Here is a 21,296-nt window from a genome sequence, read left to right on the forward strand (position 1 = left end):
CTACAACTTAGCCTTGACACTAGTGTTGACAGACTCTATCACTCCAGCTGTCAGCATCTGCTCTATTTCCACCGGACTAAAACCACGCTCCTGTAGGACCTGACACGTATGTTCTCCGATAAGGGGGTCACGTGCCAAGCAAGGTTCCGCAGGGGTCCGAGAGAGGAGCGGAGCCGGTCGGGGGCTCTCCTCGCCCTCTGGATCCTTAATGAAAGAGCCTCTCTCCTGGTTGTGGGGATGGGAGCTTACTTCGTCGAAAGACAACACGGGCGTAACGCAGGCATCCGTCCCCTCAAAAACACTCAGCCAATGTGCTTGGGGTTTAGAGGCAAAACGCTCTGTGAAGATCTGCCTGAGCTCAGGCCAGTCTCCTGAGCTCATCTGAGGAGGCAGGTCGTCTCTCGTGTCCAAACCCAAGCCTGCAAAACAAAACCAAAAAAAAGTGAGGGGAAATAAAAAAAATAGAAAGGTGTGCTCAGTAGAGCTCAAAGCTATATTAGGAGGCATGCCTTATGCACGTAAACCCATATCATTTACTTTGTTGACTGGGGCCCAGAGGTCCGTACTTGGTCTCCTCCTTGTTTGCCAAAAAATGACAAAAAACTCCCATATCTGCTGGGCGAAGTACAACAATGTGCAAACACAGCAGCAAGATTCTTGAGTTACTGTGATAGGAGAAGGATATCAAACGGAACACAACCACCCTAAAGACTAATCATTGTGTATATTCCTGCACTATACCTGCACCCAGTGATCTTGGTACATAGGAATTGATCTATTGAAGATTCTGACTTTCAAATGTACATATTTTTTGTTTTGATTGTATTGCTGTATTGTTGTATTGTGCTTTCTGCTTTGGCAATGTAAACGTATGTTTTCTCATGCCAATAAAGCCCTTTGAATTGAAATTGAGTTGAATTGAATTGTTTGCCCGTGTTATGACCCTAGGGTCATATATTTACCTGTGTGTGTCACCCTATGTGTCTTTCTTCCCTCGTGTGTGTGTGTGTGTGTGTGTGTGTGTGTGTGTGTGTGTGTGTGTGTGTGTGTGTGTGTGTGTGTGTGTGTGTGTGTGCGTGTGCGTGTGTGCGTGTGTGAGTGGTGAGGAGTGACTGATGAGTACCAGCTGGAGTGAATGAGTGGTGGCTGAGTGTCTTGGGATTCTAAACCTGTGTGGCATGGCTGTTTGGGGACTGGGAAGGAGGGAGTCCAGTGTTTTTGTTTTGCGACTTTAGGCACACCTAGGCCCGGGCGTGACAGATGGGGGGCTCGTCTAAACTTCCCTCGTTTTGGTAAGTTCACCATCTTGTTTCTGGTTGGCATTATTTCATTTTTCTGCAGTGACACAAATTGTTGATGTGGGACTTTTTTAATAGGCAAGTGTCATTGAATGTTAAGTTAGGAGTGCTCATGATAAAGAAGCTGGGGGGAGAGGGGTTGATACATTTTTGATCTTAGGGGGGAGGTGTTATGACCCTAGGGGTCATCATCATGGACATAGGGACATTTAATAACAGACTTTATTGTCCCACTTTTAAAATTTACTATATGAAAGAATCAAGGTCCTTGGCCTGCTTCCTGCATACAAGAAATATGATGCTGGTTAATATGCAGACTCTACGTCCTCCTGGTTTAACTCCTCCTGGTTTAACTCCTCACACGTGGGTTATACCTCCTAAAACCATCCCTAGGACAAGCAGTCCCAAAACCAACCACTGGAGGTCAGCAGTGACAGGATTACACAAGTGCATGGGACTACTAACCCCACATGCTTCATGTGATGGAAGAGAATCAGGGCCCTACTCAAAACATTCATTCATCCCACTCAGTGGTGTAAAGTAACTAAGTATATTTACCCAAGTGCTGTACTTAAAGGTAGGGTAAGTGATTTGCTTTGGTTAAAATAAGTGTTAAATAGTTCTATATTCTGATAGTACTCATTGCTATAGAGTGTTTGTTCAGTAAAAGGAGTGTCCTTGTCTCTCCAGCTCTTTATAAAACAGAAAATGCATTTTCATTTCAGTTTCAGTTTCATTTCCAATTTTATCCAACCAGGACAGAGAACTCAATCAGGATACAGATTAAACAAGTTAAATTGGAAGTGATGACACTAAGAAATGAGCAGACAAAATTGGAACTGGAACACTATACAAATTAAGCTTAAAAATGGGTACTTTCTCCTGATTGGCTGAGATTATGACACCTACCGAAAAATGTATTTTCTGTTTATTAAAGAGCTGGAGAGACGGGGAGACATCTGTTACTGAACAAACACTCTATAGCAATGATTACTATCAGAATATAGTGCTTTAACCTTTTAACAAAATACTTTTTGTTTTAACCAAAAAATATCACTTACCCTACCTTTAAGTACATTTTGATACCAATACTTTTGTACTTTTACTCAAGTAAATGTTTTATTCCGGACTTTTATTTGTAACAGAGTACTTCTACGTTGCAGTATTGATACTTTTACTTGGGTAAAAAACAATTGTAGTACTTTTTCCACCTCTGCTCCTCTCTCCTATATTGTGTGTTCTATACCATTGGTTCTCAAAGTGGGGTCCGGGGACCCCCAGGGGTACTTGAGGGGGTTCCAGGGGGTCCCCAGCTAAATGATGGACAGGGACCAAATGGACCCTTATGGGTCTGTAACTCTTGAGAGTGTACAAATGGAACCAAATGGACCCTAACGGGTCCATTTGGTTCCATTTGTACACTCTCAGAGTTAAATTAACATTGGTTTTACAATGTGAATTGGGGTCCCAGAGATAGGAAATGACATTAAATGGGGGTCCGTAGCCCTAATGCATGTCAAACTGGGGGGTCCTTGAAATTAAAATGGTTGAGAATCACTGCTAGAGAGCCGTAAAAACCTTCTCTTATTGGGGGTCCCTGGCTTATCTTTTCAAATGGGGGTCCGCGGGGTAATAATTGTCAATTAGGGGGTCCTTGACGTGAAAAAGTTTGAGAACCACTGTTCTATACTCACCATGGAGGAGCTTGTGGTAGAACTGTGGCTCCATGGCTCCTACAGCCAGATGTTTTCCATCAGAGGTCTCGTAGGTCTCATAGAACGGAGCTCCTCCGTCCAGCATGTTCTCTCCTCTGGGTTGGTCCCACATGCCGATGGCACCAGACTTCCAAATGAAGGAACCTGTGTACGCCGCTCCCTCCACCTGTAGATAGATAGATAGGACACAAGTTATGCTTATGCCAGAAATTACAGATCTACAAGCTCTTGTAGATTGACTTTTTTTGTTTGGCACACGACACTGTCTGTCGCATGGCAATTTATAGATCAGGCTTTGGACCAGGGTTGCCAGATCTGCTTATTATAATTTCCCCGCAAGATTTGATTTGAAAATAGCCGATCTACAAGCTCACAACGCGCCGCGCCGCGACGCGTTGTGAGCTATACTTTTACTTCTACTCCACAACATCTCAGAGGCAAATATTGTACATTTACTCCACTACAATTATTGTACGCGACGTGTTGTGAGCTTGTAGATCTGCTATTTTCAAACATTTTAGAACTTTTACTTTTGGTACTTAAAGTACATTTTGATACCAATACCTTTGTACTTTTACAAAAGTGAATTTTACAAGAATTCCTTCTTGTAACAGAGTAGGCTACTTCTACATTGCAGTATTGATACTTTTACTTAAGTAAAACATTTGAGTACTTTTTCCACCACTGCGTAAAAGCTCTTTCAAATAAGAAGGATAATTAAAGTGAATACATTTGAAAACAAAAAGCAACCAATGAAAATTGGAAGAGGATATATAAGTAATTGAGCGTATCATACAGAACACAGTGATGTGTACGTCCTGTAAGGCCACCTGAGTACAAATCTACAGATATCATTGTAGATAATCTACATGTAATGAATGAAGATGTGTCTCAGAGGTGTTCTGATAAATGATGTCACCATAATCAATGATAGGAAGTAGAAGCTGCTGAACAATGTGTTTTCTTATTTGAAAAGTAAAACAATGTATTGATTGATCTATACTTTAATCTGAGACTATCATTTGCTTTATACTCCTAGTCCTAACAGAATCAATATGAGGCTTAAAAGAAAAATCAAACCTAGATAATCTAGATAAAGACAGAGCCAGGAAGAGAGAGAGACAAACACACGCACACACACACCACACACTACACACACACTCTCTCACACGCACGCACACACACACACACACACACACACACACACACCACACCACACCACACCACACCACACCACACCACACCACACCACACCACACCACACTACACCACACACACGAGAGTGAATGATCTTATTTGTAATACAAAATACACATGCAGCATTGCAAACTGTTTAATTATTTGTTTAAAACTGTGAGCTTGTACATCTGCTATTTTTGAACATTTTTGAAAAATCTTGAAAGTGGTGTTTGAAAAATGTTAATGAATAATTTGAAATTACAAAAAAAAAGTTACTGAACTACTGATTTAGAAGGCATTTGTAGAATGGCCCTCAGGTCTTAATGTATTCATATTGCTGTGGAGTGTGGAGGTACATATGAATTCCAATGACCTTACAATGGGCACGACGAGCCAATTCATGTGGTGAAATGGGGGGTGTTTCAAATAATAAGTGGGTTCACGTGACTTAGGGGTGACCAGGGGTCCTTGAGGGAGTTCCAGGGGGTCCCCAGCTAAATGATAGATTAGGCACCAAATGGACCCTTATGGGTCTGTAACTCTGAGAGTGTACAAATGGAACCAAATGGACCCTAACGGGTCCATTTGGTTCCATTTGTACACTCTCAGAGTTAAATTGACATAGATTTTACAATATAAACTGCGGTCCAAGTGATAGAAATGCCATTAAATGGGGGTCTGTAGCCCTAATGCATGTCAAACTGGGGGTCCTTGAAATTAAAATGGTTGAGAATCCCTGCTAGAGCCGTAAAAAATCTTCTCTTATGGGGGTCCCTGGCATATCTTTTGAAATGGGGGTCCGCGGGCTAATAAGTGTCAATTTGGGGGTCCTTGACATGAAAAAGTTTGAGAACCACTGACTTAACCACTTCTATTCTTAGTTAAACAGACCAGAGTTGCTACTGTACTTGGACCGATATTGTCCGTCTACAATCTCTTCGCCAAAAATATCTCGTTGCGACGCGTTGTGATCTGCTATTTTTGGCTAAAGTTCTCCTCAGAAAAGGGATGCTAGGGTTCAAGTGGTTAATGTAAAAAAAAAAAATCACACCCAGTGTGAAGTGGGCGGTGTGGTCACAGTGGTCATCACAGTGATGGAAGTGATTCACTTAAAAAAAAACATAAATGTGTTTTTTTTTTAAGTCCATACTGCTATTCATAGGGCTGCACGTGTCATGTGTTTCGCTAGCCAATCGCAGTCCTGAATTTGCAAAGTCAGCCAATCACATTACAGCTAGTGGTGATGACACTAGCTGTAATGTGATTGGCTGACTTTGCAAAAGTATAGATTTGCATTGACTGTGGAAGGGTTAGGGTTGTAGACTGCGTTGTAGACTATTGGCCAATCACGGTGCAGGATTGGTCAGTGTCCAAACCTCACTTAGAGGAGGCGGTTACACCGCCCCAAAAATCATATCACACAAAGATTTGGCGGCCCCCCTGTAGTAACTCTGAGGACCCCCTAGGGGTCCCGTCCGGGCCGGACACCCTGTTGAAGACCCCCTGGCTTATAGATAATAAGCTTACCATGCTAGCGTCTATGACCTGTCCCTTCCCTGACCTGGTCCTCTCCAGCAGCGCTAGGACCACGCCCAGAGCACAGGACAGACCCCCTCCTGCAAAGTCTGCCAGCAGGTTGAGTGGGGCATAGGGTCTGTCCCCACTACGACCCAGCCTGGATAACAGACCTATAGGACAGGGAAAAAGAAACAACAGAGGCAGTGGTGGAAAAAAGTACTCAAATGTTTTACTCAAGTAAAAGTATCAATACTGCAATATAGAAATACTCTGTTATGAGTACTGTGAGTAAAAGTCCGGAATTCAAAATGAGTAAATGTACAAAAAGTATTGGCATCAAAATGTACTTAAAGCACCAAAAGTAGAAAGTACTCATTATGCAGAATGTCCCATTTCAAGTTTTTAAAATTACTAAAAAATCTTTTGAAAATAGCAGATCTACAAGCTCACAATGCGTCGCATAGCGACGCATTGTGAGCTTGTAGATCGGCTATTTTCAAATGGCCGAAATGTATATAGGGCTGAAGTGGTTAATGTATGTTTTGTAATAATAATCAAAATCTACAAAGTAACTAGTAACTAAAGTTTTCAAATAATTGTAGTGGAGTGAATAGCACAATATGTGCCTCTGAGATGTAGTGAAGTAGAAGTAAAAGTATTGGAAATTGGTAATACTCCAGTAAAGTGGAAATACCTCAAAATCGTACTTACAGTACTCAAGTAGATGTACTTAGTTACTTTCCACCACTGATGTGATGTATTATGTACAAATGCATCAACCAAATAAAAGTCCACAACATACAGTGAGTTTGTACCTGACATGGCGAGGTAGTTGATGTCATGGCCGGCAGCAGTGGAATAGGAGCCAGTCTGTCCATAGCCTGTCAGACGAGCATAGATCAGTCCAGGATTCTCCTTTAGCAGATCGTCTGGCCCGAGGCCCAGCTTCTCCATCACACCTGAGAAAAATACAAGATCTGATCAAAAACTATTCTCTATGATCATCTCAGTCAGCCAATCAGAGGGGGAAAAAAACCCTGATGGGTTCCCAGATTGGCCAATCCAAAACCTGTAGGAAACAGAGTCCAAAACGCATAGGAAACTGAGTTTACAGAAGTACAGAAACATTTTACCAAGTATTTGGAGTGCCTGGCATTTTATCCAGGAAATCATGTAACACCTTGGAAAATGCACTGTAAAGGTAAAAAGTCCTTTTCAGTGGTGCTGAGGTACAGACATACAATAAATGCAAATAGCAGTGAAAGATTGCATGACTACTGTATATTATTTAAAACACATAAAATATAGCAGCACTAAAGAGAGAAAAGCACACAAATTCACAGTCCAAAAAATAATTAGAGGAATACAACATTGAGAACAATCAGAATAAAACACACTAAAAGGGTAAAAGCAATGACAATTAAAAATCAATAAATTTGGCAATGAAACCCTGGAATTGGCTCAACTTTATTAATGAGGTCAAATGGCCTCTTGCACCTGTCTCAGTCTTTAATAAACTAAATGAATCAAGAGCGCAAACATTTCTACACTATTTGCATCTGTTCTGCACAGACAGACAGACAGACAGACAGACAGGACTTTGGTACCTCAATAAAACAATGAAACTGTCTACATAAATGGTGCCAAAGGTTTCAGTATAAAGGCTAGCAGTACATTGTTGCATATACTGTAGAATGCTTTAGAGCGAAGGTTCTCTACTGTCTACCACTAAGCTACATTCTGTAGGAACCAGACTAATGCCAGCCTTCTTTTAAACCGTTGTCCTTGTTAAAATTTGATTTATTTAGGAGAACCAACATGTTTTACTGACTGAATGACAGAAAAGCAAACATCTTCCTCATGGTAAAGGTTAGGTACTCTAGTCCATGAACTACTGACTGCATGTTGTAATACTACTTTTTCTGTTCAATCTTTGATTGTACTTGTCAGGAGTTATTGTAACTAACAAAATAGGCTAAGGCAAAAATAATGTTTTCCATCATGAGTAGAGGACGTGAAGGTACTGTAAGTGATATTTTTGTGGTTTAAACAAAAGTGTACGAGTTCTCTGTCCTGATTGAATGAAATTGGTATCCCTTCCGACCTATCACTGTATACGTATTTTCTATTTAGGCTACTAAAGAGTTGGAGAGACAGGGAGACTCCTGTAACTGAACAAACACTCAATTGCAATGATTACTATCATAATATACAGCTATTTAACCCTTATGTTAACAATGACATATCACTTATAGCCTTTAAGTGTTAACCACTTAAACACTAGCATCCTTATTCTGGGGAAACAAAGCAAAACAACATAGCAACAAAGCAAAGAAAATTGCGTTGCAACGTGTTGTGAGCTTGTCAATTGGCTATTTTCAGTGAAGACATTTTTAATGTAGAGCAAAAACAGAAAATACACTAGTATAGAGCTCTGAGGGACTCCACTCAACAATGAATGGGATTTAAGTGGTTAATGAGTTCTGACCTTTACGGTAGGGTTCCAAGACCACGTCTGATTGGACGCAGAGTTTCCGGAGCACGGCCACGCCCTCTGAGGTCTTCAGGTTCAGCGCTATAGAGCGTTTACCCCGGGCCATCGTGTCCATTGCCATGGCAACCCGAGTGCGGTCCACGCGGATCACCTCGGCACCGAAGTCGGCCAGAATCATGCCACAGAACGGTGCCGGAGCCAGGCCTGCCAGCTCAATGACTCTCACCCCAGACAGTGCCATAGTAGGACAGACAGACAGACAGACAGATACAGGGTGCAGAGCTGTGGGGAATAAGCAGTGGTGGAAAAAGTACTCAGATTTTTCACTTAAGTAAAAGTAGAAATACTACTACCCTCATTTTGGCCATATGCCCTTTTTTATTAGAATTATATACCCAAAGGCCACAGTGGCATTGATGCAGTGTGCTAGCTGATTTCACCATTTTTTCCTTTAGCTTTTTTTCCTGTCTATGTTTTTTAGACACCAGTGTCTGAATTCTGAAATTCTGTATTTAGTTATACTATGCATTTAAAATGAAATTGTTTTATTTGACGGCGTTGCTGCCCTGCATGGCATTTGGCCTTTGTGCCCTCAAAAAATGGACTACACCAAAGGCCATGTGGCCTTGACCCTAAAACAAGGCCTGGTTAAGTAAATGGCCGTAATTCAAACTTTACTTGAGTAAAAGTACAAAAGTATTGGCATCAAAATGTACTTAATGTACCGAAAGTAGAAAGTACTCATTATGCAGAATGTCCCATTTAAGTTTTCAAATGTATAAAAATCTTTTGAAAATAGCTGCAAACCTACAAACTAGTAACTAAAGTTTTCAAATAATTGTAGTACAATATGTGTCTCTGAGATGCAGTGGAGTATACGTTAAAATATTGAAAATTGGAAATACTCCAGTAAAGTAAAAAATAGTACAGTACCTCAGTAAATGTACTTATAGTTATTTTACACCACTGGAAATACGACAATAATAAAGGCATATAATCTATATCAATACCAGAAACCTGTGTGTGTGCATGTCTGTGTGCCTGTCGGACTGTCCCGTGCATAACCTGAGCTTTTTGAAACTCTGTTTTTAACTATGTTTGACCAATGACGTGAACTTGAAAGTTGTGTAGTTGAGCTTGGGCTTTAAGAAGACAAAGTCCAAAGGTGGTGCAAGTCTGCAATTTACTGTGACAGTGTTTAACATTATTGTTTAACAGCCACAGTTACTTGTTTTTTTTAATGACATGTCTTAAATCATGACATGGCTGCAATGCATTTAATATAACACGTAATAAAACACTGGCAGCTTAAACACCAGTAATAACTGTATGTTAGTTGACTCAAAGTCACCCAATACAAGGATCTGGAGTTGGCTGTTGCCTGCTGCATATTGACTATTAATACTCTGTGTTCTATCTACTGTATATCAGTGAATGACATACATTTACAACAGTACATAACTGGTCTATCAAGCAATGTTAATGACAGGTGCTTACCTTTAGGTACACAGGCTACCAACAACAGCAGCTCTGGCTTTCCTGTAGCTTCATTGGTGATGTCAGAGTAGGCTGCAAGATTTCTGGGAAATGAAGTTTTCATATCTAAATCAATGGACCATGGTCCACAGCTTTGTAAATGTTCATGTGTATCAATACAGCATCCACATATGAAGTAAGAAATGTAACACGTGATTTTTGGAAGAAGCAATTAAACCATTACTTATTAGGTTATAATTTATGTATTTATTATTATTTAAATTCATGGAGCGGTGCTCCCTTAAAAATAAGTTTTTGGCTTTGTTATTATCCCTGTTTTCTGCGGAGGGTCATCATTGCCCCCTGCAGGTCGTAAAATGGAACAATAATTTGTATTTTCAAAGGTGAAACGGGGTCAATTCTAACGAAACCATTGCCTCATATATTTGGGGAAACCGCAGGTCAGTTCTAGTCATTTCCTAACATCATTATAGAGCAGTGTTTCCCATTATCTCCCCAATGGCTCTTCAGGAATCCTCTATCACCAGTTCATCCTCTGTGCATCTGAACTAATGTGTCCCCTGTATGAGGCCACCGAGGGCAAAGCTCTCAGGCAGGATATTGGTTGGACAACATGATTTCATAGACACCAAGCTGGCAATTACCCTAAAATGAATAGGCCTAGCCTAAAGAAACAACGTGTTTCTTTTTACAACAGCTATACCGTTGTAAATGTAGGCAATAAAGTCTACCGACAGCTATCATTTCAAGTTGTGTGTCTGTTTGTTTGTGTATGTGTGTGAGAGATGGAGAGAGACTAGAGCTGAGAGAGAGAGAAAGAGACAGAGACAGAAAAAACACAAGAAAAATGGAGAAAATGAATTTACGTTATGATAACGTAAATTCTACTACTTTTTGTCTGTGTGAGGGGAAAGGAAAAAAGCTTCCGATTTTCAGGAGTGTGAACAAGAAGACCATACCTGGCAGACATGCATCCTTTGACCTTTACCAAGAATTCCAGATCTTTTTGACAACCTTAGAGGTTGTTCTCCATTGTAGATCAAGGTTCACATGACAGATTTCACTACACCCCGGAGCTGGAATGATTGATGAATGCCCCAGCTGCGTTTCTATCCATCGTGGTGCATCCGGCTTTGTCGGGCGTCTATGTGAACACAATTGGCCTGTGTTTGGGGGAGGGAAGCTGGGCCGGGCGGGGAGGGTGATATTGGTCATTGCATGTACTCCCACGGGCTGGGGCGGCACCTGTCAGCAAGGAGTGGGCGGAGGGGTATAGGATGAAGGCTCTACGTCCTCCTGGTGGGGGCTCCTCACTGGCAGGTGAGTCAGTAGGATACAACAGCAGTGACAACACAGAAATGTGTGTCGGCAGTAATTAATTGGCATAAAGACTAAATTGGGGAGAAAAAGGGCCCGCCAGTCGGCCCTCCAATTTTAAGCCGATTTTGATATAGGTGTAACATGGTTGTCTGATGTCTGCACGTATGTGTCAGCTATAGTGTGAGAGAGAGTTCTTGTTGTTGTGGGTGCATTAATGTTCATCTCAGTGCTCTGTAATCTCTCTTATGTGATTACAGAAAAAAATGCTAATCTGTAACTTGTTGCATCTTTAATGTGAGTAAAATTATCTGTGGCTCCGATGGAATCAATTTTTAAGAAAAATAACTGAAAGTAGAAATAAACCAGTTGAATTTCCTACTGGTACCTAGCTGCTGGAATGTCCAGTTGGCCGGGCACATGCACAAGCTTTATATGTGGCTCTCCGTTGGTCTATAAATAATGTTATGATGAAGTCTCTTTTTCTCTTGACCAAGTGTCAAGCTAATTATAGAGCCATGATGTGTGCAGTACCCGGTCGTAAAGGGGTTGTAAGTGATATATGACTAAGAGTTAAATAGCTCTATGACCTGATAGTAATCATTGAACACACCCATAGAGTGTGTGATCAGTAGCAGCGGTCTCTACCCTCTCCAGCTCTTTAGTAAACCTGAATCTATTTTCAGGTTAAGATACCAATTTCATCCAATCAGGAGAGAGAAGACAAATAGTGTGTGGGGTTCTTTCTCCTGATTGAACAAAATTGGTATCCCAACGTGAAATGTTCTGTTTACTATAGAGCTGGAGAGCTGGATCTCATAGTTTATTTGTTGCAATAAACACATGTTTCTCAGCCACTTTTTACATTTCAGTTCAGCAGTGTTGATTTTGACAGCAAATTTGTATTTAGTTTTAGTCATAGTCTTTTGAATAAAATTCCATTTAGTTTTAGTCATATTTTAGTCGTCTGAAATGTTTTAGTTTTTGTCTAGTTTTAGTCGACCAAATATAAGATTATAGTAGACTAAATCTAAAAAAGTTGATTTAGTCGACTAAAATGTATGTTGGCGGTGCCGTGATGGCGTCGTAATGGCTGATTTTACACTTGGTTGCATGCTGAAAATAGCAGATCTACAAGCTCACAACGCGCCGCAGCGCGACGCGTTGTAGATCGGCTATTTTCAGAGCACAACACCTGAGTGCAACCAAACATAAAATGCCTTGTCTTTTAGTATTACTGGATCTCTTCTCCACTCGTCCCTCACTAACATTTTAGTCTAGTTTGTATTTGTTTGTCAATACATTTAATCTTAGTTTTAGTCATCGTAGCTTAGTTTTTTTTAAGCAGTCAAATATTTTTTGTCATAGTTTTAGTCAACGAAATCAACACTAAAGTTCAGTTGTGAGCTTGTAGATCGGCTATTTCTGGGTTGCGACACGAGTATAAATTACGCTTTAGAGGGCCACGCTCGTGTGAGTGAGGGGGAACAGCTGTTTCGTCCATTGGAGGAATCATTTTCACCGTTGAAACACAACAAATGCTGCAGCAGAACACCTGCCAACATGCACTTTGGACGGTCACAGGGAATAGGCAGAAATGGATTTGGCATGCTACATAAATCACTCTTTGTTGGTGTGTTGCTCTGCATTGCTCACATTGTTCAGAGGCAAAACAGCATAGGTGTTTCTTTATGCATTAACACATTGAATGTAATTACATTGTCCATAATGCATAATTAAATGGTTATCTACTGTTTACTTCGACAAGATCAACACAATTTATTATACATATTATGCATGCAAGTGTTAAATAAAAGGCAATATAATTTTTAAAAAAGTGTAAATATGGATGTAAATGCATAAGATCCATGCATTCTTGAGGTTATTAAAGACAATTGATAATGATGTCATTTTTCTTTAGTTTTTGATTCTGGCTGCATTGAAAGACAGTCATTGTTGATATGCAGTCACTTTGAGTAGGTCGCTTTTGACCTACTTTCTCATTGACTTTACTAGTGTTGAGCTCCCCCCAGCCCCCCCCACACACACAACCTGCACGAGGGCCGTTACCACCCCCACGTCAACATGCCCGGCATGCCTCCACCACGTGGTCGGTGGTGTTGTTGTTGTGTCTTGTGCCAGCCCAAGCCTCGTGTCCTTCTAGGTTTTGCACATGCATTCGGGGGGCCTTCAGGGGGGTCACATAAACCAGTGGTTCTCAAACTTTTTCATGTCAAGGAACCCCCAAATTGACACTTATTAGCTCGCGGACCCCCATTTGAAAAGATATGCCAGGGACCCCCCATAAGAGAAGATTTTTTTTACGGCTCTAGCAGTGATTCTCAACCATTTTAATTTCAAGGACCCCAGTTTGATATGCATTAGGGCTACGGACCCCCATTTAATGGCATTTCTATCACTTGGACCGCAATTTATATTGTAAAATTGATGTTGGTTCCATTTGTACACTCTCAGAGTTACAGACCCATAAGGGTCCATTTGGTGCCTTATCTATCATTTAGCTGGGGACCCGCTGGAACTCCCTCAAGGACCCCTGGGGGTCCCCGGACCCCACTTTGAGAACCAATGACATAAACGTATATGTGACCCCATGCTGAGTTATCTAACCAGATTAATTTAGGCAGTTATCAGAGGCCACACATTCACGTGTGGACGTGTGGAAAACAGTGGGAACAGTGCCATTTGGTGTTGTTGTGGCCAGAAAGGACGCTGACCATTTGGCATGGTCAGTGATTGTTGTGGGCAGAAAGGACAGTGAGTGTAGAAGAAGGCTATTGTGAGTAGGCTGTGATTTTTGCTGGCAGAAGACTCAGGTTTTGGAGTGTGATGGTAATTGGATAAATACTTGAGATTCGAATCCGGATTTCCCGCATTGGGGCTAGGGTTAAGGCTTCAGACTGCTAATCTGCTACATTCACCCCCTTGTTGACCCAGTGAACAGTGAATTGAGCAGTGAGCATGTCTTACTTTCTATTTTTACTGTTCTCTCTCACTGTGAACTGTGGAAGTGAGACCACTGAGTCAACTGATTCATGATATGTTAACTACGCACCCAAAACCCTCACTATCGTTTTCACTTCCACAGTTTGTTGAAGGTTACTCGTTCTAAAGAACAGGATTATCAAAGGTTAAAGGGCTTAACAGGATGTTGACGCATCGTTCAGTCTTTTTTTCTTGTTTTTAGTCATGTTTTGGTAGCAACCTCAATGATAGGCCTTTTAAAAAAGAAATCTGCACCAGCAATGGAATGCCATTACGCAGTGGTGTAAAGTAACTAAGTACATTTACTCATACCTATACCTAGGCTGTTTGAAAATATCCGATCTACAAGCTCACAAAGCGTCGCATCGCGTTGTTGTAGACCTGCTATTTTCAAACATTTTAGTACTTTTACTTTTGGTACTTTTGATACCAATACCTTTGGTAAATTTTGAATTCCGGACATTCACCTGTAACAGAGTATTTCTACATTGCAACATTGATACTTTTACTTAGGTAAAACATTTATTAGTACTTTTTCCACCACTGCCATTACGGACATCCTCCGTGCCCCTCCCTCCCGTTTGTATGCGAGAGCTGGCGAGAACATCTGGGAACTCAGATTGTTCTCCATGTGACATCAGGGTGAATCAGGATGTTCAAGGAGACATCTATCTATCTATCATACTTGTAGCTGATTCAGCTTGTCAGTCGTCAAAAGCAGACCTCTGTCAGTTAGTGTTGATGCGTTGTAACAGAGAGGTCCTCTGTTACAAATGTTGCACATATATATGATAACCCAGAGTTGATTTAATTGCACAGCATATTGGCACTTTAGTCATTTGCACAGCGTATTTTGCACAGACATTATTTTATTGTTAAATACAGGGGTCTTCAACGTTTTCAGGCCAAGGACCCGCTAGCTGAGACAGAGATGAAGCAGGGACCCCCCCTACTCTATATTGTATAAAATTGTGTTTCAGATTCAACTTTTTTTGTTTACTTGGTCTGCCCTTTTTCCCCTCCACACCTCCACCTCTTTGCCAAAAATAGCCGATCTACAAGCTCACAACGCCTCGCAGCGCGAGGCGTTGTGAGCTTGTAGATCGGCTATTTCTGGCTAAAGTTCTCCTCAGAAAAGGGATGCTAGGGTTCAAGTGGTTAAGGTAAAAAAAAATTTTATATCACACAAAGATTTGGCGGACCCCCTGTAGTAACTCTGAGGACCCCCTAGGGGTCCCGGACCCCCTGTTGAAGACCCCTGGTTTAATACATGTATTTGTTTCCTGTTTGGCTGAGATGGCCACTCAGCTAAAGAGTTCCACCTGGGGAGACAGAAGTGTTTGACAATCATGATGGGCAGGTACAATGTGTGTTATACTGTAGGTGCAATAGAGAGACGAGGTGCAATATGGTTGGGAAGTGCAATGTAAGGTTTATTGTTAAGGTTGGATTGAATGCCTAACAATTGCCTGTGTGTTTCAGCATGATTGGGCTGGACCATGTCGTATGATGTGTTGGTGTGATTGAAATGATGTTGTAGGGTGAAGACTTGTAATACTTGTGTGTTTTAAGGCCATTTATATGAATGTATTTCTTGTATGTTTAGTTAGGTATGTATTATGTTTTGGAGACACCCCTGTGAATGGTGCAGTACAATGGTACAGTCCAGACTATTAGCTCCAGCTGGCTATAAAGGGCTGCCATTTCACTTGAGGAGAGTTGAGGGTGAGAAGCTTGACACCACCATGCTTGGGTGTTTAGCTAAATGTCTTTTGTCATGTTTTGTGAAGAAATACACCTTTGGGTTAAACCCTACTACGAGTGCCTCTGTGCTGTTCCAGCCGCTAACACGGTCCTCCTCACATGCGTATTTGTTCAGATATCCTATAGACCCCTTAACAGACGACGCCACACTGGCTCTAAGCGTCATACTGGCTCCAAATGAAACCCGTTTTGTCAGGTCTCGGTAGGGCGTGCAGGACTAGCCCACACACAAGAGGGGGTTGGGGTGTGCTGAAACCACCCCGAAACAACAGGTTGAGAATTGATTGCATGAAACAATCACCTGTGCATCCAGTCTCAATGTTAGTAAACAAATAATTGATCTATTACCCAGGTTAAGAATGATGGAAACGGTTTAATTAGAATTAGCTTAAATCAACGGCATATTTATTTTTTACAAAATACCAAAAGCAAGAGATTGAGTATTGTATCAAATAAAATGTAATAACCCCCTGGTTTGTTTCACGACACACGGTCGCTCCACAAGACAGGAAAAGGGCGCGTCCAACCAGCACGACACAGAGATAGGTGTTAGGCTAATCTGAGGGCGAGGAGAATTCTGACGTCTGAGAGCGTGTATAGGGTCATTTTTACCCCCGGCGTTTTGAGACTGCCTTGTGGGAGGGGAGTGAGCAGGACAAGCAGCAATAGACCATATTCACCCCGGTTGCCACGGCAACGGGGTGGCACTTTCAATGTTAAATTCCAAAATGGCCGCCGTGTGAATATGGTCTATTGGCGTCGCCTGCCTATGTGACTCCCCTCTCCCCAAGGCGTTGGCTGTAACTTCTCTGTCATTTCAGGTCAGACGTAGTGTCCTCTCTGGTCATCCTAGGTCAGACGCTGTTTATCCTCTTTTGTCATCTCTGGTGTTGGGCTGTGGCGGGCCGTGCTGGGCGCACCCTAACAGAAAGTTGAGAAAGTTTAGCTAAGTTCCTGTCTACTTGGCCTGCAGTAACTTATCTTGTAAACACTTTTTGGTGCACCAGTGGCTTCGGCACGTCTCAGTGGCCTTGCCACTGATCAAGGTCAGCCAAGTTCACAGTCAGGACAGTCATGGGGTTAATACATTCACATGTTTTCACATCAATGTAAAACAGTGGTTTTCAACCTTTTTCATGTCAAGGACCACCCAAAATTGTAATTTGGCTGCGGACCCCCCATCTCAAAAATATTTTGTGCCAGGGATTTTTCAAAAATAGCAGATCTACAAGCTCATAGCGCGGCGCTATGAGCTTGTAGATCTGCTATTTTTGAATAGCCACACTATATTAACTCATTTAGCTGGGGACCCCCTGGTACCCCTTCAAGGACCACTGGTTGTCCCCGGACCACTGGTTGAGAACCACTGATGTAAAATAAAGTTGCAGGAGGACGCTTTGCCGTTCTTCTGACCCACCATCTCTGACCCCACTCTCTCTCATTTGACTTTAGCATAACTATTGTACAGTTCCACCTATTTCTTCTAAAACTAAATAAAATATAGTTATTGTTTTTCATATTTTGTAATGTTATCCTAATAACTGTCAATTTTAGCGCATTCCACTGTTTGAGTGGATCATAGTTTTGTATAGACAGATATTTTTGTAGGATTTGAGGGTACATTAATAGACATTTGTTATAATTATGCCAAACAAATCTTAATGTTAAAGGTAGGGAAAGTGATATTGTTTAGTATTTCTTTTGTTTTGTTAAAAGGTTAAAGTACTATATTCTGATAATAATCATTGCTACAGAGCGTTTGTTCGGTCACAGGGGTCTCTCCAGCTCTTTAGTAAACAGAATATAGAACATTTTCAGAAACAAACTTTAAGCCAATCAGGAGAGAGTACTGAAAATGTATTTTCTGTTTAATAAAGAGCTGGAGAGACATGGCCATGGGAGACTCCTTTTACTGAACAAACACTCTATAGCAATGAGTACTATCAGAATATAGAGCTATTTAACACTTATTTTAACCAAGTATCTCACTTACCCTATCTTTGATGTTGAACTGTCTCCCCCACCCCTTTTTTTGGCATGTTTCCCATTGACAGGGTTTTATTCATTTCATGTAGTTTCTGTTAAAAGGTTATCAGTACAGTTCTTATCAACTACCCTTGCATGTTTTGTCCTCCTCAAGCAGTGTTGCCACTACTGCCACTGTGGCCTTGATCATGAGCCAAGGATGTGCTCCATAAGGACATAGCATAGTTTTCAAAATTCTCCCATTTGGTATTAAGATCACCCCATGGAGACTTGAATTCATGGATATTGTTTTGTTTTTGTCGCATATTCCTAAGCCAATAATTTTGATGACCGGCAGCAGTTCCGGCAGGAGACGCAAAGAGTCTCCTTTGTGTCTCCTACCGGAACCGCTGCCTACCGGTCCGCTGGTAATCAAATTATTGGCTTAGGAATTCGACAAAAACAAAAACATATCTTTGAATTCTTTTGGGTGAACTATCTCTTTAAAACAAATGTATACTTACAGTAGTCACACAAAACCCATTTGGCAAGTGCACCAGTATTGGTATGCTTTGGCCTTCTTTGGTGTTCACATTGTTATGGTGCAGAACCATAGGGCACTGTGGGTAATCTAGGTATGTGTGGAAAAAACAAAAACATTTCCATGAATTCAAATCTCCATGGGGTGACTAATCATTTGGAAAAAAAAGTAATTTTGGGGGTGAACTATCTCTTTTTTAACTCCAATCTTTTTTATTGAATTAAATGACTCACCATGTGATGATATTACAGCAATAATGTTTCCCTTTAGTACAATTGTGTGATTTACCAAGTCTTGAATGTGCAAAACCTGGACACTATTGCTTCAGTCTGGCGTATAACTTCTCTGGTGGCAGAGCGAAGGGTTAACAGGGGTCATAGAGGTGTGGTATAGGAATGATTTAAGGGCTGATTCCCACTCAGGATCAGAGCAGCTCACGTGACTTGTGTGTCGGCCATTGGTAATAATTCTGACTTTGACAACACACCTATTTTGAGTGAGGCGAGTGCAACAGTGTAACAGACATTCCCTGTTGCATTGGGGGCAGTGGTGGAAAAAGTACTCAAATGTACAATACTGCGATGTAGAAATACTCTGTTGCAAGTAAAAGTAAGGTATTAAAAAACATACTTGAGTAAAAGTATTGGTGTAAAAATTGACTTAAAGTAGAAAGTAACCATTATGCAGAATGTCCCATTTCACAAGTTTTTTAATGTATACAATGTGTAAAAAATCGTCGCGATGCGACACATTGTGAGCTTGTAGATATATTCAAATAAGTCAAGTGAATGGCAGAGTTCACACCAACTATAAAAAAGGAAAAAAATACAATGGTGAACGATATACTTATCGTTATAGTTATAGTTATAGTGCTCAGTGTGAATGGCCCTTAAGACGGCTGATATCATACAGCAGACAAGTCCAAAGTCTGGCCCGGGGGCCAAAGGTGGCACGCGTGCAGATTTTATATGGCCTATGACTTCCGTCCTAAAATGTATTATTATTCATGGTCTGGCAGTCTTGTGAAATTCATAAACTGAATTTGTGTTTTCGGAGTGTACACTCACTCCTATTCTGCATTGTGTGTAAGGATTCCTAAACTGCTTGTTGTCTCATTCTCAAGATGTGAAAACTATTTATATTTTTATTTTTTTGTAGAATTCTTTTCACATGGCTTATATTTGGCTACACTGTCATTTGAACAAAACACAATTTATTGGACTATAAATATAAAAGCAACATGCATGTGAAAAACGTCTGGATTGTTTTTGTTTTGTTCACAGCACAGTGGGACATTAAGCCACACACCAAAGGGGATTCTAACCCCCGGGTTAAAGTTACAAACCAGTAGGCTACTGTATGTGCTTTCTTTGGTTCTTTGCTAAACATAATTTGTCAAATGTCGGACATTCCTCCTAAGGTTAAGGGTTCCATACCCATGCTTCCAAGTTCCCATATGGTGGACTAACCAGCGCAATAAGAAATACATAGATCCGCAAACTGAGTAGTCTTGGCCGGGATGCCAATACAGATGTCATATACAGTATATAAGAAGGGCCTATATAAGCTACACTTCATACGCAAATATAGATCATTTGATGGGGAGACAATGGCTCTATTTTATAGATTTGTCACAAAAAGCATCCTTACCATTTACTTTGTCACTTTGTCACTTGATTAGTAAACTAAAAAAACAGAATAGCCAAGATAGCAAACACATAAAATTAGCAGGGTTGAAATTCCTCTGTATACAGTAGCCTATAGGCATCCCAAACATTGAAGAAAACCAATGCCATTATTAATGATAGATGTATCATTTTGGCTATACGGTAGTGTGTTGAGCATGTGTTAAAGCGAGGGGGAGGGCGCCAGCATGTTTTGACAAACAATGGCATTCCCCTTGTTTATCAGTACATGTCACATCACACAATAGGGCTTCAAGAATTAATGAAAGCTGTGTCCAAAAAAAGTATAAATAATGCAGATTGTTTATAACAATGGCTGCACCTGACTAGGAATTCTGATCTAATCAGCCACGTCAGTGACAGACGGGTCATCTGGACAAAGATTTGTTTCACTATAGACTAATTACTCTGTAAGAAATGTAAAGATACTGAAATATAAATTAGTTCTAATTTGTATTTTTATAAACTGGACTCTATGGGCCCCTTTAGCAGGGGTTTTCAACTGATTGTGAACCAGGAACCACCACCTTGCCTGAGAATCAACCTGTGGACCACTGTTGTGTTGGGTGGGGATATGTGGGCTAAGATTAGGTGGTTTGGGGGTGGCCCTTGAAGATTGCTTGAAATATGCTAGTGGTCCAGAGGTGAAAAAAAGGTTGAGAACCAACCACTGATCTGTTCCTCACTGTATCCAACCTTCCATATTAAACTCATGTATACTGATTTGAAACATTTATGAGTGAGCAAACACATTTCCTAATAACGATGACACTTTCCCGTCTTGAGATTCTAACTCCCTTTTCTGTGGCATTTCTTGACCTCAGACTTCCCAGTAACTGACTTCATTGACATTTAGAAATTAGTGCACTGCTATCAAGTAGTGGTCCATGGACCACTAATAGTTCACCATGGCATGATTACAGGTGGTCCATGTCTGTCTTTTCTTGGCGATAGTGGTGGTGGTTAGGGACAGAATCTCATGTCATTTTCTGACTCCAACCTTGCCCTGTACATAATACTTTTATATAATACTAATAATATATTCTTCAGGTATGCCAGTGTGGCGATACCACTCTCATAGAGATGGCCTACATCGTTACAAAAGGTAAATTACATTTAGCTTCTACTGTGTATGAAAACTCCTCGTCCAATGACCACTGATAATGTTTTTAATTCCACTGTCCTCATATCACACAAATACCAAATGACTAAGATTCTTCAAAATAAAACAACGTAAAATGATGATCAAAAACTAAATCTTCACTTTATACATTACTGAATGGACCACATGAAATACCTTAACGTACCACCCAGTGGTCC

At 40.9% G+C, this 21,296-nt stretch overlaps 1 protein-coding gene across 1 annotated transcript; it reads right to left on the bottom strand.

Moving 5' to 3' along the window:
* Positions 1–8,445, bottom strand: amacr (alpha-methylacyl-CoA racemase; the record flags this gene model as incomplete). The annotated part of the gene is made up of 5 exons (XM_084046803.1): positions 1–419; positions 2,993–3,179; positions 5,720–5,880; positions 6,526–6,669; positions 8,199–8,445. The coding sequence occupies 5 exons, from the start codon at positions 8,443–8,445 to the stop codon at positions 1–3; spliced, it is 1,158 nt and encodes a 385-aa protein (XP_083902929.1).
* Between the last annotated feature and the right edge of the window lie 12,851 nt (positions 8,446–21,296).

Source organism: Gymnoscopelus microlampas, assembly GCF_963454915.1.
Source record: "Gymnoscopelus microlampas genome assembly, chromosome: 21".
NCBI lineage: Eukaryota > Metazoa > Chordata > Actinopteri > Myctophiformes > Myctophidae > Gymnoscopelus > Gymnoscopelus microlampas.